The following is an 18347-nucleotide window of genomic DNA, read 5'->3' on the forward strand; positions in this document are numbered from 1 at the left end:
ACACACAAAATATCAACAAAGTTTTAAAAAATGTATTATATTTGAGGAGGAAGCATGGAAATTTACATAATGCTAATTAGTAGAGGTGATAAACATTACCACTGAAATCTACCCGATGACTTTATAGACATACAGACACCAAGGATCCAAGTGCAACCAATTATGACTAGTAATAGATACATGCAGATTAAAGATGCATGCACCAACATCTCAGTGTCAGCAGCAAAAACAATGAGTCTTTCTGCAAGGAACAATATATCCTAAAATGGAATGAAGATCTTTTTTAAAGGTTAAATACTCAGTTTTATGTCTTACAGGGCTTATACTGAGTTCAATATTGTATAACCGTGTTAATTCAACAGTGAACCTAGAAACTTACAGTCACTTGTGAAAGAGATGTACTCTCGCTCTGGAGTGTGTTATTTTAAAAAAAGCTGGGTGTGATGGCACACACCTTTAATCCCAAGCACTAGGGAGGCAGAGGCAGGTGGATCTCTATGAGTTCAAGGCCAGCCTGGTCTACATAGTGAGTTCCAGGACAGCTGGGGCTACAGGGAGACCGTCTCAAAAACACCAAAAAAACAAAAAACAAAAAACAAAATAAAAAAAAATATTTCTGCTGTCACGTTGTTTTCTTGGTCACTTTGTAGCAAAGTCATGACAGATTCTGGCCATAGACTTTTTTTTTTTCAGACATCTAATTTTTAAATACATCAGGGATTGGCTATCCACTGTCTTCAGACTCTCAGATAGGCTGCCATCCCCTTAAAAAAAATCAAACACTTAGAGGGTTATTATTCAGAGGGCAGAAACCTGTATTATGGACCTTCAGAATACTTTTTTTTGGGAGAAGGGAAGGTGTGGTTATAATCTAATATATTTCAGATAAATATTTCAAAGACCAGCCTTAAAAACCACATGGGAGCAACTAGAAGTCACGGGGAAATGCGATGTGGATGCTATTAAATGGGAACCAGTCTTATGGGGCATGACCTGCACATTGCCAGTAATATATCACAGACCAGGGACTCTACTGTTACTACACGTTGCTTTATATGGGAATAATTTTCTGTTAAAATTTTGTATACCCATTAGGACCCTTCTTAGAAAGTCTTCTTAGACAGGCATCTTTCCATTCAAGGAAAGCTGCAATAGTAATATTAGAATTCTGCTTATTTAATTAATTAATTAATTTATTTATTATTGTGTGTGTGAGATAGCATGCATGTGGCAGTCAGAGGACAACTTGTGGGAGTCAGTTCTTCTACGTGGGTTTTGGGAATCAAACTCGGGTCATCAGGCTTGATGACAGGAGGCTTTGCTCACTGAGTCAGCTAAAGGCCCAATAGTTCTACATTTAATATTGATCCTCACATCTGAATTCCAGACTGGCACTTGCTGACAACTGGGAACAGTGGCTGGATTTTGAACGAATTTCTCCAACTAAGATTTGGGATATGAAATTATATCTCTTCCCTGAATTGTTTTGTCTGCTGTTAAGTAAATTGGCTGCACAAAAAAATCATATTTTCATAAATGACTTCTTATAAGACAGGTTCAAATTGAAAACGTACACCCATCAACATAAAATCAAAAGCAAACACTGTTTCCAAACTTGCCCTTTCCAGTAGCTGAAGCTAATCCTTGCTTCTGTCCTGTAAGAAAACAAAGTGCTCATAGGTCATTTGGAATCTTTTTAGAGATACTCACGAGTGGAGACATGCCTGCTACCAGGAGATGTGCCATGGCCTCATGTAGATAATCTATTCAAGTCTCTTGTTTCTGGTGTAGTTATCATGTCACACTGGAAACATGAGTTGAACAGAAAGATTTCACGTTCCTAAGCTGCCAGCATTGAAAGGAAATCGGGCTTTTTTATTACTTCCCACAAACATTTAAATTCTAACCAAAGTACAAATAACAGAATCTTTGGTCTACAACTCACAAAGTTGTTTCTATCTAATTATCAAGTATTATAAGACACCAACAGATCCCCATCTGAGTTTGCTATTTTGTGCCTTTCCTGTCCTTTAAAATAAACTAAACACATTCAAACAAAGCAGATATGGCTTCCCAGCTAAGACATGCATGTTCACTGTCCCCTCATTCAGGGACTCTCTGGGTGACTAACACTGGTTTCAGTTTTCAAAGCAGAGCCGGGCCATGTTTAAATGATCAAATCTTCACATCTGAGAAGTCAACTGGAAAACAAAATTCTCACTGGGGGTCTCCCAGAAGTAGTCTGCATCATCCTGACATGTTTCTGTCCTGGCAGCTGCTGTTTGTGGTGCTTGGGAGGGAACCCAGGGACTTGACCCATGCCAGGCAAGAGCTTTGCCACACTGCATCCCAGACCCCCTGTAGGCATTACACTTGTTCTCTTGATATGGACCCAGACATCTATCACTGAGTCAAATGTCTCCTCAGCCAGTTGTGCCTTGTGGAATCTGAAGGATAGATTTGTGCCTAAACACCAGAGACACACTTTTGAGTTTATTTCCATTTGTGTTACCATCTGGTTGATACTATTCAAAGTTCCATTTCTAATAAAAATGATGACACTGTGGTTATGATCTAGGAACATAATTCAGACATCTGGCTTAAAACAAAAAAAGAAATGGAGGTCTTCCTCTGAAGCTCAAAGGTAATAGAGATATTTAGACAGTGACTCCGATGGTGGTTGGTGAATGTTCTTCCCTATGAGGTAAGCCAGTTTGTGTGCATAGTGGCATGGTGCAGGGACTCGGATGACACCCTTGGGAGAAAGGAAACAAGTCTTTTTAAAATCTTACATCTCAAACTTTACATTTTTTCCAAGTTTAAATTTCCATAGCTATCAACTGGAAAGTTCAAAACTGCTCAGCTTTTAAGTAATGAAACCAATTAAAAAACAACTTACTGGTAAGTTATAGTACATGTGGCAGAGTTTGTAGGTTAAACACTGAACTTGATCTGGATATAAGCCCTTTGTGTCGTAGATAACATTATAATGAGTGGGAGTAACAGTTCCATCCTGTGAGGTCTGACTCACGATATAGAAGTCATACCTGAGATAACAGAATACATCAGCTTATTTTAGAAGAAAAGGAGGGAAGTCTGGAATTAGAAGCAAAAACATTCAGATATTAATCTATAGAAATCCACTTATGGACAAAGCCGCCTTTAAGTTTGGAAGGCTATGATCCCAGAAAACCACAATTTGGTACAGAACATTCATAAAGAGGACAGTCAAGCTGTTGACAACAGGCATGAATCTCACAGAGTCAGTCTCAAAATAGACCTGTTGATAAAATGCTTGGCATGTATGCATGAAGACCTGAGTTCAGGTCCCCAGCATCCATGTTAAAACTGAGTGTTGGGGCTGGACAGATGGCTCAGTGGCAGGAGAGATGGCTCAGCGGTTAAGAACACTGACTGTTCTTGCAGAAGACGCAGGTTCGAATCCCAGCACCCACATGTCAGCTAACAACTGTCCATAACTCCAGTTCCAGTTCTGACAGCCTCTTCTGTCCTCTGCAGGCACTGCACGACATGGGTGCACTTACCTACATGTGGACAATACACACATACACAAAAAATAAAAATAATAAAAATTTAAAAAACTGAGTGTCACAGTGTATGTCTAGAACCTCAGCACTGGAGAGACAAAGACAGGATTCCTGAGGTTTTTGGGCCAGCCAGCCTAGTCAGCTGGCAAGTCCTAGGTTCCATGAGAGAGGCCTCATCTCAAAATACAAGGTGGAGAACCTTTGAGGAAGACACCTGATGTCAACCTCTGGTCTCCAGTCAGGAGCATTTGTGTGCTCACATACTGGCATACACAGACACAGACACAGACAGACAGACAGACAGACACACACACACACGGTCACAATATACTTTCTGATGCCTTGAAACTGGCGCCTTGAAACTGGCACATTTCACATGGCCACATCTTATTAAACACAGGCCCCACCTCATCTGGTAATTAGATGCAGGTATGGAGACCAGGAGCCCCACTTTCCCTACAGTCCCTGGAGTACACACAGCCCCTCCACACAGCCCCTCCAATAGACACAGTAACGCTAAGGTGAATCTGCTTACGTGAACTGTAAACATGGGCTTAATTTTGTGTGCTTCCTTATTGGACTCTGTCAGGCTTCCCATTTTCTTGTGCTTTCCTGCCTTCTACCAGATCAGCGTCTCTCCCATGAATCTTCATTTCTCCATCCATGGAAGGAGTATCCTGTCTTAATCCCCATACTTACTTTATACAGCACTTACTTGTATAACTAAGTCTTAGGTTTACCTGAGGTTCTTGAGTCAAAGAATCTTAAAAGGCTTTCACCCTGTAACTCATTTCCTATGTAAGATTTTTTTAATAGCCAGCATTGCAGACCTCTTGTTTTAATAACCCTGTGAATCAGTTGCAAAAGTCAAGGGATTTTTGCTCACTCCAAAGCCACTGATCTGCAGTGCTTTGTGTCCCAATCCTTCCCAAGTTGTTCAATTTCTTCCTAAAATACAACCCTCAGACGGCTTTGAATGAGGGTCTGCTGGAGCAGTGCTTGCAGAGAGAGCTCTGAGGATATTTGTATGTCATAGTCACCTGCCATGATACCTTAGCTGGGTGTAAATTCTTGAGTCCTAGTTGCTCTGTGGCTGTTTGAAGCTACTATTTCCCCGAATTCTGGTTCTCACTGTTATTGTCATCTTATTGCTCATAAACATGTGATTCCTGTGGCTGCTAATTTTAAAGTCTCTCCTGCCTTCTGTCCTTAAGCTTCACTAGGAAGTGTCTAAGTCTAAATGAATTTATCTTGTTCTCAAATTAAAAATATTCTATTGACTATTATCTTCCATCCACATATCTTTTGTCCTATAGAAACTTCTGCTTGATAGTGAGAAAATCTTAGCCTTATTTCCCTTAGCCTTTTATTTTATATGTATGAGTATTGCCTGCATGTATGTAAGTGCACCCATGTTGTACAGTGCTGACAGAGGTCAGAAGAGGGCGTTAGATCTCCTGGAACTGGAGTTACAAATTGTTGTTAGCTGCCACGTGGGTGCCAGAATTCAAATCCAGGGCCTCTGCAAGAGCAGCCAGTGCTCTTAACCACTGAGCCATCTTTCCAGCCTGATTTTGTAAATCTTTTTTTCAAGTTATAACTTTTCTGTCTAATCTGCTTCCTAAATTTTTTCTCTGAGTTTTCAGCTTGATTACACTTATCACTGTTAGTTATAGAATGCTTTTTCTTTTTTGCATTTTTTTTTGAAACCAGAACATTTATGACCACTGAAATCCTCAAGATGAACTGGATGCTGTGAGAGCCATCCTCCTGGGTTTAGGTATTGGTCCTTAATGGAATCCATGTCTGTATCTGCAACAGACAATTCTTAGGTGCCCCATTCACCCAGTCCTGATGGAGCTCCGTCTCTTAGCCTTGGCACTCCAGTTAGACGTTCTCTTGTGCTTGTCAGGGCAGACACATTTGTCACAGGTTGACTTTTGAAGGTAGTAAGCCTAGAGTCATGGCGGCGGCACAACATGTGTATCTTAAGTCACACTTTTGACAATGACATTCCTTTCTGCCATGGAGGCCAAAAGGACCCTATCCAAGTCTTTTCATTCAACATTTTAGTAATTCTTACAACTCTTACTGCATTTTAAAAAGTATATTTATTAGTGTGTGTGTGTGTGTGTGTGTGTGTGTGTGTGTGTGTGTGTCTGTGTACATGTGTGCAGGTCCCCACAGAGGCTAGAAGGAGGCATCAGATTCCCTGGAACTGGAGTTACAGGCAGTTGCGAGCTGCCCAAAATGGGTGCTGGGACCAAATCTGCTAGAGCAGCCAGTGCTCTTAACCGCTGAGCCATCTCTCTAGCCCCTTGCAGCATTTTTAGATCTTCTCCCTTAGGCATATTGAGTCTGGATCATCTGTAGCCATCTCATTATTTCAGTGTCCTTGGTGTCTAACCTCACTGTCATTTTGTCTGCTGAGTCCCACTCAGGGTGGGCTGCTTATTAAGAAAAAAACACCCTAAAGCACTACCATGAATTGCATCACTCTGTCCATGGACAGCAGAGCTGGATTTTACAGTGTGTTTAATATTGCCATTACTTTGTGGCAAGGGCCTTTATTAGAATTTTTTTTAAACTTAAATATATTTTGGGGGCTGGAGAGATGGCTTAGCGGTTAAGAGCACTGACTGCTCTTGCAGAGGACCCAGGGTCAATTCCCAGCACCCACATGGCAGCTACAAACATCCTTAGTTCCAGTTCCAGGGGAATCCGAAGCCCTCTTCTGATCACCACAGGCACTGCATGACACGGGTGCACTCACATACATGCAGGCAATGCATGCATACACATAAAATAAAAATGATAGTAAAAAAAATTTTTTTTGGTCTTTTTGAAACAGGGTCTCCCTGTAGCCCCAGCTGACCTGGAACTCGCTATGAGACCAGGCTGGCCTCAACCCCACAGAGATCCACCTGCCTCTGCCTCCCAAGTGCTGGGATTAAAGAGGTGCACCACTACACCCAGCAGCAGTAAAATATATATTTTTAAAAAACTTAAATATTATTTTTTAAACTTTTTAAAATTTTTATTTATTTTTATTTTATGTGTATGCGTGTATTACCTGCATGTAGGTAAGTACACCCATGTTGTGCAATGCCTCCGGAGGTCAGAAGAGGCTGTCGGATCCCCTGGGACTGGAGTTAGGGACAGTTGTTAGCTGTCATGTGGGTGCTGGGATTCGAACCCAAGTCTTCTGCAAGAACAACCAGTGTTCTTAACCACTGAGCCATCTCTCCAGCCCCAAACTTAAATACATTTTGTTTGAATGTGTACGTGTGTGTTTCTGAGGAAGGATATGTGCATGCTATAGCATGGGTATGGAGGTCAAAGGACAACTTGTGGGAGTCAGTTTTCCCCTTCCCTCATGTGGGTCCCAGATATAAAACTTGGACATCATTTTTGGTACCTTTACCTGCAGATCCATCTCACTAGCCTCAGTATTACCATTACTTTGGTAACACATCATTTGTCCATGTTCTTAAGGGATTAATGTACGAAAAACTTGTCTTTTTTATGAGCAGCAGCACATTTTAAAAATAGTAAACCTCCCTTTAGCTTGTATATAAACATTTTACTAGGGCATATTCAATACGGCACGATCTGTGATAACTCCAAACTATCCTCATTGACATAACTGGTTACTTCTGGATTCAAAATTAGAAGTTTTAGCGTCACATTAAGATTAACAATTATTTGGTCACAGACACAAAAATTTGATTATGAAACTCAGGTAACCACAAGACAAAACACAATTTCTAAATTCAAAGAATTCTCTGGAAAGTTTAAGACATCACAAATTTTCTTTAAAAAAGCTTTAAAAATGATCAGGCGATTTTGCAGAAGCAATGGAGACGGTTACAGACGAAGACATGGCTTACCATTCCTCCCTGGTCACCACCTGGTCAACCACTGTCCCTGGAGGTGGATTCATAGAAGCCTCATTCACAAAAAACCTGGTGTTGATTCGTTTCTTCACCACAATGAAAGTTAGCGGAATACTTTGGAAAAGTAAGACAAGAATCAGAGCCACTGTATTTAGTCACCTTCTCTCAGAAGGGCCCAGGGGTTGGACACACACATACGCACACGCACACACACACACACACACACATACACACACACACTCTGGAAGGTTCAGAAGGAGCCAAAGGCAGCAGCCCACCCTCCACACAGCCCAGTGAGAGTCTTGACTCTGCACTAAATGGAGTGTTGATTTGCAGCACCCCCACCCCACATCTGAGGGGAAGGGGCCCTTCCCCACAACCCCAAGGTCATTCCTCTTATCTGCTCTGGGCAACAGGCCTAACAAACATGAGGCCAGAGGATACAGCAGGAGGGGATGCCCAGATCAGAGATGAAACTCAGGGTGGAAGGAGGGAGCAGATCACTCACGGATATCTGTGAATCTCTAAGGTTAAGAAGCCTGCCTACACCAAGACTGAAGCAGAAACCAGGCGTCTCAGCTACTGTGCAGGCTGAGACAGGAGGAACACAAGTTCAAGGCTTGCTGCTTGCCTAGCATGCCTGAGGCCCTGTGTTCAGTGCCTAGTACTATGAAAATAAAGGGGTGGGGGGGGGGAGAAGGGGAGGGGAGGAAGAACCAGAGGAAGAGGAGGAAGAGCAGGTGAGGGGGGACGAGGACGATGAGGATGATGAGGATGATGAGGAGGAAGAGGATGAAGAGGAGGAGGAGGAGGAGGAGGCAGAGGTGAGATCCATCATTGGTCAGGAGTGTTCTGACTCTATGTGAAATGTGAAGTCAAAGGGTGAGATGTGTTTTCCGCGCATACATCTACTAAACCCAGTGTCTGTGCCAAACAGATTTTTGTTCCGCCCTCACTTCCGCACTCACCAAGGCTTACGCCCACGCTTAAAGAACTCCACCATCTGTGCCACTTCACTGTCCAGCAGGGCCTGAAGCTGGCCGTCTCCCACTCCATCCCTGTACACCACCACGCTCTGTGGTGCTTTCCGTACATTTTTAAACCAGGAATCCAAGGCAGCTGAAAGGACACCAGCCAATAGGTGTAAACACACTGGACTCTGCACAAACTGACCTCTGCTGTTCCGGCAAGGTCTAGATTCATCTTGTGTGGAGTCTTAGCTTTCTGCACAATTTGGCTGTCCCAATTTGGCTATCTACAACCTCAGGCTAACCCAAAATTTCTTGAGTCTTATGACTGCTAGAGTTCTGAGACAGTTCTATGGCCAGGAATCCTTGCCTGGCAGGATGTTGAATGGCATCTCTGGCCTGGCTGAGGAGACAGCTCAGTCAAGTACTCTGAGAACCCAAGTTTGGCCCCAGAACCCACCCATACAAGGATGCCAGGCATGGTGGTGTGCACTTACAATCCCATAGCCAGGGAGGTAGAGACAGGCGGACCCCTGGGGCTCACTGGCAAGCCAGCCTAGCCTAACAGTGAACTCCAGCCTTGGTAACAGGACTATATTGAAGACAAGGTATATGGTAATTGAGGATGACATTCAAGATTGTCTTCAGGCCTCTACATTTCAGGTACATATACATGCACACACATGCACACGTACACGTGTGTGTACACACATGCACCCACATGTGTGTACATGCAAAACATTTTCAACTGTGATCAAACAACCTCGGAGGGCAGTATGTCCACTTGTGGAGAAGAAACGACCAGGAGTCAAGTCTATCACTTCCTAGAGACACTGACCTTTCAGACAGCCCCTCAGTCCATCCACAAGCTCCTGCCCAGGTTCCTGAAAGAGACATTGAGAGTGCCACCTGTTTGCAGAAAAACAAACCATTAGAAACTTCTGTCATTTGTATCTTGAATTAATCTATGTCCCAAGCCAACACCAATAGCAGGATCCAAGGAAGGCTCCTTCACATCCTTACAGAGGGCTAAGTACTGATCTTAGCATTTCAGGAGGGTTTTGAATATCCACGAATAGCACAGAGGCATTTCCTGAGCTACGAGGACAAGTAGGTTGCTTCCATGCTTACAGGCACGGTGACAACTGCTATGTGTCCAGTTATTTCAAGTTTCTATTCCCTTACCAGGTTTTGATTTGCTTCCAGGCTCTGTGACATGATGCAGTGGATCCAATTTGTCAGCCACTTGTCAGGGCTTAAGACCCTGAGATAGAACCAGCATTTTTGGCTTTCCATTTTCAGTGCCTTAGTACTAGAATCTAGACACGGGAAGTGCTCACAAATACCTACTTGGGAGCTGAGGAGGTAACTCAGTAAAGTTCCCGCCATGCAGGCATGAAGACCCGAGTTCAGCTCTCCAGTACCACATAAAGAACTGGATATAATGATGCAGGATTGTAACCCCAGTGTGGGGGAGGTAGAGATAGGAGGAGCTCTGGAGCCCACTGACCCACTGGCCTAGCTGAATCAATGAGCTCCAGATTTGCTGAGAGACCCTGCTTCAAAAAATAAGGTGGACAGCAATCAAGGAAGATGCCCAGTGTCAACCTCTAGCCTTCATACACATGCATACACACACACACACACACACACACACACGAACAGGTACCACACATAATCCATTTGATGAGTGATGACTGTTTCCCCTATTATCACATTATTTTCTAATTCTAAAGACATAACAGAGACAAATAACATGACTGGGTTGAAATAAAGGAGCCAGACTGGAAGACTGATGTCACCTATGGGTACCAGTTGTCTGGCCCCCAAACTACATTGAAACAGACATGTTCGGTTGTCAGCCGCCACATTATTGCTTTGAGAGAGGAACTTGCTATGTAGCCCAGGCTGGCCCTGAGCTTTCCATCCTCCTGCCTCCACCTCCTGAGTGCTGGTTTTAAACAGGTGTGTGTTACCACGCCTGGCACAGGTAGTAAAGAAAATCAAAGATCTAGCCCAAGCACATTTTGGGGGAGAATAACTGTCAGAGTCAGGAAAGCACACAGCCAGGCACAACATCATGAATTCCCAACTCCCTGGACTGTCTAAAGGTAGGAGCCAGTTTCATCTCCTCTATGTGGCCCAGGCAGCAGCCAGAACTCACTCACTTGGTCAGTTCTTCATTGGTGCTGGCCACAAACGCTGCAATCGACTGTTGCCGACTCACAATGTCATGGAAGCAATCAATCCCGATGAACATCGTATTCTTCATCTTGATAGTTTTTGAAAAATGATCATAAATTGGGTTAGAACAAAATAGAGAAAAAAATCACTTGATTAAAAAGTAGACTCTTGCATTTCACTGAGCACACATTCAGTAAAGAGAGGATGATAGAATCCCACGTACGTCTGTGTCCACCTTCCAGAGCGCTCCTCCCATCTTGCAGTTCATCTGCTGGGCAATCTTGACGGCCATGGTTCTCAGGGTCTTCTCATAGCGCAAGGTCTCTGCCACCACACACTGGCTGGGGACCGGGCACTGAACACACAAGAATCTTTTTATCTCATCATATCTGTGTTTCCCGTGGTCAGGCAGAATACAGACCACCTTGAAAAGAAACAAAAGAAGAAATAGTAACTCAGCAACAAGAGAAGTAAAAACCATCTATAGAGGAGCCAGGATTGGAGATTAGGCAGGTGGGGCCTCTAGAGGCACAGCACGTGAGGACCCCAGGAGGACGCGGGGAAAAGGCAGGACTGGCCGTTTGGTCCTGTTGCATCCATTGCTTAAAACATGTAAAATGCTTTGTTTTGATCATTCAATATCCAAGACTTGACCATGATGTTAACAAGGATGATTTGAGGATGGGCAAAGTCACTTTGAGGAAGACATGATTTTTGATGCCAAGGACAGGAAATAAAGCCAGGATGAGGAAGCCAGGGCATCCGACTAGGATGTGGATGGTGGCCACATACAGGGCAATGAGTATGTGCAGAGCACTGGCCACATACTTCCTTGGCCTCCATTAATTCTTCCAGAAACCCATTGACATAGGTACTGTTACCCCCACTGAACAAACAAGCTTGGGGCTACAGATACTCTGTGACTTACACGGTTTCAGACCCTGTTAGGGAGACTGGGGATTTGACCTGTCCATGGCTCTAATGGGAAAATCAACAATATAGTATTTTGTCTTACCATGCGTGCGTGCGCCCACATGTGTGGTAACCCAAGGTCAACTTCAGGTCTCTTCCTCGATCATCTCCATCTTCATTTTTGAGACAAGGTCTTTCAACCTAGAGCCCAGTTTCAGCTAGACTGACTGACCAGCAAGCTCCTGGGATCTGCCTGTCTCCAACACTCACCTTCAACCCGAGTGGACTGCAGGGGTGCACAGCCATGCTGGAGTTTTACATGGGAGTTGAGGATCTAAACTCAGGTCTTCATGCCTGACCACAGGCGCTTATCCACTGAGTCATCTCCCACCCCCCAATATGCTATTTTTAACACAATGGTGCTTTCAGGAAGTTCCTGACAGACATCTTTTATTACATTAAGGAAATTTTACTGTATCAGGTGAGTTTTCCTTCACTAGAAGGAATGTAGAATTTCAGTTACTTTACCTGCATTAACATGAACTTTTTCCCATAATTGATCATATTAAATGGCTAGGTTTTTTTTTTTTTTTTTTCTAAAAATGACCTATTTTGGGGTTGGAGAGATGGCTCAGTGGTTGAGAACACTGGCTGCTCTTGCAGAAGATCTGGGTTCCATTACCAGCACCCACATGGCTGCTAATGATGGTTCCTAGCTCCAGTTCCAGGGGGTCTGATGCCCTCTTCTGAGCTCCATGGACATTGCATGACATGGGTGCACTTGTATGTATATGCAGGTAATACATTCATGCACATAAAATAAAAATCATAAAATATTTAAAAAATGAAAATGACCCATTTCAAGTGTTCAAAGTCCTTGGCACACTGCGGCTCGAGTTACCCGTTTCCTTTCTCCCCAGTGGGTCAGTCTAATGAACACCATGCCCCGCCCAGGCTGACCTCAAGTCTTTCCTCCTCTTGTTCTCTCCCTTGCTGGTCTGTTCATTCTGTTCCACTGGGTTTCTGCTTCTGTTTTTATTGCTTTTCCCCCTCTCTATTTTGGTTTACTCCGTTCCTAGGGCATTAAACATCTGAGGTTCTAGCACACTCGGAATAACTGCTAACCTTCCTACAGGCACTGATGCACAGAACTCCTGCAGGTATTGATACATAGTGCTCCTACTGGTACTGGTGCATAGTAATCTTGCAGGTGATGATGCACAGTATTCTTATAGGTACTGGTGCATAGTACTTTTGCAGGCTCTCAGTTCTATGCAGTTTTTCCCTCCTGCATTCTAAAAATGACCTAAGGTTTCAGCCTATGGAATAGCGTGGTCCTGTGCCCTGGCAGGACACAGTCATGTTGGACAGAGCTTAGCAGTATGCCTCTTTAAGGCTCAGCAGTTTTAACAAGGCAATAATGAACCACAGGATTTTGAGATGAGAGAACTGGGGCTTAGATGACCCAGCAAAGGAGGCCGTATTTCCCCAGGTATCTTGTGCACTTCTGCAACTGTTCCTGGAGGATTTAAAGATGTTGATCGTCCCTCAGTAGGAGGTATTATATGGTATCTGAATAACTATTCAAAATTCTACGTATCTTCCTTCTTTGGGCTTCTTCCTCATGTCTTCCATTCTTTCTCCTTCCCAGGAGTGATGTTAGAGGTGGGCACTTGTCTTTCTTAATTGTAACCTGGGATGTTTTCCTTAATGTCTTTGACATAAAGCCTAGACTTTTTCATTGCCACTGGAAACTGCTGGCAGGCTTCTCAGAGAATCCTGCTGGTGTGGGGCTCACCTGCAGGCAGAGCTCCAGGGAGGCAGAGATGGGGAAGCCCATAAGATAGAGTGTGACTAAGGAGGACACCTAATGTGCCCCTGTCCCCCACCCCTGTACATGTACGTGCATATACACATACACATACACACACAATGCATTCACAAATGAGGGAAAATTAATTTTTTTTGTTTTTTGGATACAGGGTCTCCCTGTAGCCCCAACTGTCCTGGGACTCACTATGTAGACCAGGCTGGCCTTGAACTCAGAGATCTGCCTGCTTCTGCCTCCCTAGTGCTGGGATTAAAGGCGTGCATCACCACGCCCGGCAGGAAAAATTAATTTTAAAAATTCTAAATTTAAAATACTGAGGGAGGACGGTCACCTGCTACTAGGGAACAGATTGTAGACTTAGCCTGTTATAACTAGAGATGGAAAGTGCTGTTGTGAGGACTACTGTATCCCACATTACTTTAAATCTGTATGTCGTTTAACTTCTGAAATAATGCCAGGTTCTCAAGTTTGCAAGGATCTGCACTAGGTGATCCCAAAGGTGGACAGAAGACCCCTGACAGCCGCGTTGCGCTGATCCTTATAGATATTTGTATGGTCACTGGTGACTCAAGGAAACCAGTGGCGACCCCTCTAAATTCTTAAATACATGTACAAGGCTGAAGAGATGGCTCAGTGGATAAGAGATTAATAAGGTTCTCTTCCAGAGAACCCAAGCGCAGTTCCCAACACACAGGTGGTTGTGAGTCACCACGGAAACTCCAGATCCGAGGGATCTGATGTCCTCCTCTGACCTCTGTGGGCAACTGCACTCACATGTGCACAAACCCGGACACACACACACACACACACACGCACGCATGCACGCACGCACACACACAGAGTTAAAAAGAAGAAATAGATAAAATACATGGAACTGGAGAGACAGCAAATGGATCATCCGGTCGCTCACCATCTGCGTACTTGTTGTCACACGTTTCCTTAAAGTTTCCTTGTAGGACTCAGGGTCTTTGCCAACTTTATATCTAGAAAACAAGCAAACTGTCTCTAGTTAGGAGGGAGGGACAGGGAAAAATTTCATATTTTGAATGAAATATAAAACCAGACATGAAGAAATGCTAAGGGAGATATTTCAGCTCAAAGTTTGTTTTAAAAATAAAATAACTTGGGCTGATAAGGTGGCACAATGGTTAAAGGTGCTAGGCCTGATGACCTGAATTCGATCACTGGGACCCACATCATGGAGAGAACTGTCTCCCACAAGTTCTCTTATGGCCTCTATATATGCATTATGGCATGTATACCTCCATAAATAAATGAATGAATAAGTAAATGTAAAAAAAAAAAAAAACATTTTCAGGACCATGAGCTTGGACATCACCCCTGGGATGTAACAGGTGATGAGCTAAACAGAGAATCCAAAATTCCCAAGACTCCTAGGTAAGGGCTCAGAAAACACTTTCTGCCAAGACTGGAGAGAGAGACAGGAGGGCATGGTGCAGCTGGCCTGAGCAAACACTCGCCAGAGGGAAAACAGTGACTGACAAATTGCTGGAGGCTCAGTATGGACAATTATGAGAGTTAAAAGCTCCAGACTGGGGGCTGGAGCAGTGGTTCCAACGTTAGGAGGACTGGCTGCTCTTGCAGAGGACCAGGATTCTATTCCCAGCACCTGTATGGTGGTTAATAACCATCTGTTAACTCCAGTTATAGGGGATCTGATGCCCTCTTCTGACCTCTGTGGGCATTGCACAACATGGGTACACCTACCTGTATGCAGGCAATACATTCATACACATACAATAAAAATAAGATCTTAAAAAAAGCTTCAGACTGAACCCATAAATCAAGTCACTGCTAGAAGATCAACCAAATTCTCATAAGAACTATCAGAGAAAAGTTCCCCAATATGTCCAGGAGGGAAAAGGAAGAGGAATCACTCTGAAATACAAGAGTAGAACACTCCTCTCCACAATGCTCCTAACCCTAACTTGGTCTACTTTAGTTCTCCACAATATCCATAATGCTGACCCTTCTCTACAACACCCCTAACCTAGGCTAGAGCATTCTTCCTTTATGATAACACCTGTGCTCAGGAGGAGCTATCCAGCCAGAGGCTCATCTGGCACATTCTCAGAGCCTAAACTCCATGAGAAAAGCATTGTACTAATTCTGGTCAGTCTTAGCATTCTATGTGGCAGGACAGAAATACTCAACTCTAGTACACTCTAGCCACCCTGTTACACCTAACCGGGGAGGAAACAAAACTCTTAACACTGGTGGACTTCAATTTTAGAGACATAAGCTGGTGAAGAATATAAAATCCCTAGTAGAGGACTGTAGTTCCTGTGACCATCACTACAGATGAAGCCTATTTACAGCGTAACCCTTGACATCACATCTAACCATCAGGGCATCACCGCCAGGTGTGCCAAAAGTCCAAAAGCATAACAGAAGAGCAAATGTCAGAATTAGACATGTGTATACACATGTGTCAAATATACACACACAAACACAGGAATAATCACACATACACACACACACACACACACGCACACCAAACCCCAAATGTACCAACATTACACACACCACAAAAATGAACTCTAAATGAGTCATAGATCTAAATGCATAACACAGGACAAAAGAAATTCTAGAGTTTTCTAGGAGCAAACCTCCATGATCTCAGTTATGGTAAAGACTCTTGATATACTGAGGGCCTGGGCCATAATCAAAAAAGATGATACTTAGGCCATCAGCAGGACCTCATTAAAAAAAATCTGCTCTGTCAAGGGTACAGTGAAGAGAAGTCAAGCTACACAATAGCTTGTCTGTTTGCAAAAGACAGGTCTGAGGAAAGACTGCGCTCCAAAATTGACAAAGAACATTAAAACTCAAGCACATGAAATTAAGCTGATTTTTAACTGGGCCAAACACCTTAACAAATGCCTCCCCCACAATGGTACCTAGATGTGTGTGTACCCAGACAGATAAGTCTGTTCCCCAGTAGAGTACCAGGGAACACAAACTCAAAGAAATAGCCTACATGACATGGCCCCAACACAATGCCTGAACCAGATGCTGAGGGTGTGGAGCAGCAGCGTACTCCACTCACTGCTAGTGGGGGACATAAAACAGTCCAGCCACTTAGGAACAGCTCAGTGCTTTGTGAATGGATGTTTATGGTTACTTTATCCATGATTATCAAAAACTGGAAGCAACCAAAACATCTTTCAGTAGGTGAATGTATGTGTGTACATCCAGACAACACAATTTCATTCAACACTAAAACTAAATGATAAGGTAGGGAAGGCTGGTTGTGATGGCACACACCTGTAATCTGAGCACCTGGGAGGCTGAGGCCAGAGGGTTGAGAATTCAAGGCTATCCTGGGTCATATAATAAGACCTACACAAAAATTTACGGAAGCACCATCCATATCTTGTTAACTGAAAGATGCTGATCTGTAGAGGTGACATGCTGTGCACTCCCTACCATGTCACATTCTACAAAAGACAAGATTGTGGAGACATGGGAAAAATGAGTGGTTTCTAGAAGTGGAAGTGGTGGTGGGAAAAGAGGATTAGTTACGGCGCAGATGGTTGGGTCCTCCTCTTTGACACTGCAGTGGGGTGGGGGTGGGGTGGGGGGTGGAGGAGGTGGTTCTTCGTATTTATCTAAACCACAGAACGTGAAACACTGTTATTATACTCAGTGAAGTAACACAGACTCAGAAAAACAAACGATGTATGTTCTCCCTCACACGTGTATCCTAGCACCAAATCCTTATATGTGAGTATGAATCCTGATGTAACTACAGGAACCAGGATACTGGAAAGGAACCAGGAAGGTAAAGGGAAAGAAGGAACCTGAGACAGAAGACCAGTAGGAGACTGGTGCTGCTAAGGGAGAAATGGGTAAAATGGGGGTATTTAAGTGGGGGGGTGGTTTATACAAGGAACGTTAGGGATAAAGGAAAAGAAGAAGCTTGAGAGATGGGACCATAAGAGACTGGTGTTATCAAGGGAGAAATGGGGGAATGGGGCACTTTAAATAGGGAAGCCATGGTGGAAGGGTTAGATTGGGGTGGGGGGAGAAATAATGCCTAGCTAGTGTTAAAAAAACCAGAGGGAATCATATTAGTCCAACAACCTAACGGCAAATTAAACATATACTATCTCTACATGAGTCCATTCATAGCTAAAGGTGACATAACAAGAAACAGTGCCAGACAGGAGAAACCTTCTTTGAGTTGTTGGCAAGGGTAGTCCAATAGACTCCAAAAATTACACAGGCTATCACTACAGCCCTTGATGGCCTCCCAGAACTTGCAGGTAAGACCCTACTGTTGAAGACAGAACATACTTCGGACACAGGATTTGGAGCAATGGACCTGAAACTGACCTGGAAGCCACTTCTCCTGAAGGCTAGCTCTCGTAGCTTTGGAGAGCACTATGAAGGTACCAAGGAAAAACATCAATCAGTGGTCTATCTCCAGCTTCAAGACCAAATAACACATCAATGGCCGACACAGCATATGACATTGGTACAGTAGAGGCACTTCTGTCTTGGGGGCAATCAACAGCTACCTAATTGTACTAAAAGCCCACTCAGTGGGAGGAAACTCATGTATGGTACTGTAAACATAAGAAAATACACATGGAATGACTCTTGCTGTCTTTTCCAATGAGAAGTCATTAAAAATTTATTAGGACCTATAGCAGAATTTGTTTCTGGGTTGAAAGTAATTGATACTAGCTCTTTAAAAATTAGATTTCTGGGGCTGGAGAGATGGCTCAGTAGTTAAGAACACTGGCTGTTCTTGCAGAAGACCCAGGTTCGAATCCCAACACCCACATGGCAGTTAACAACTGTCCGTAACTCCAATTCCAGGGGATCTGACAGCCTCTTCTGTCCTCCGCTGGCATTGCATGACATGGGTGCACTTACCTACATGCAGGCAATACATAAAAATAAAAATAATAAATAAAATATTTAAAAACTTAGATTTCTGCCAGGCACAGTGGTGCACATGTTTATCCCAGCACTGGGG

At 43.6% G+C, this 18347-nt stretch overlaps 1 protein-coding gene across 1 annotated transcript in view; it reads right to left on the reverse strand.

The window, feature by feature from the left end:
- Positions 1-2638: 2638 nt before the first annotated feature.
- The window catches only part of Piwil3 (piwi like RNA-mediated gene silencing 3), a 50388-nt gene continuing 34679 nt past the window's right edge, over positions 2639-18347 (reverse strand). The window contains exons 11-18 of the mRNA XM_008849013.1: positions 14250-14322; positions 10820-11077; positions 10581-10684; positions 9251-9321; positions 8413-8563; positions 7439-7558; positions 2900-3047; positions 2639-2755 (exon numbers count right to left, since the gene is read on the reverse strand). Of these exons, the coding sequence (XP_008847235.1) occupies positions 2639-2755; positions 2900-3047; positions 7439-7558; positions 8413-8563; positions 9251-9321; positions 10581-10684; positions 10820-11077; positions 14250-14322 (1042 nt within the window). The remainder of the gene's footprint in view (positions 2756-2899; positions 3048-7438; positions 7559-8412; positions 8564-9250; positions 9322-10580; positions 10685-10819; positions 11078-14249; positions 14323-18347) is intronic.

The sequence above is a fragment of the Nannospalax galili genome, unplaced genomic scaffold, assembly GCF_000622305.1.
Source record: "Nannospalax galili isolate Female #2095 unplaced genomic scaffold, S.galili_v1.0 scaffold103, whole genome shotgun sequence".
NCBI classification, from domain to species: domain Eukaryota; kingdom Metazoa; phylum Chordata; class Mammalia; order Rodentia; family Spalacidae; genus Nannospalax; species Nannospalax galili.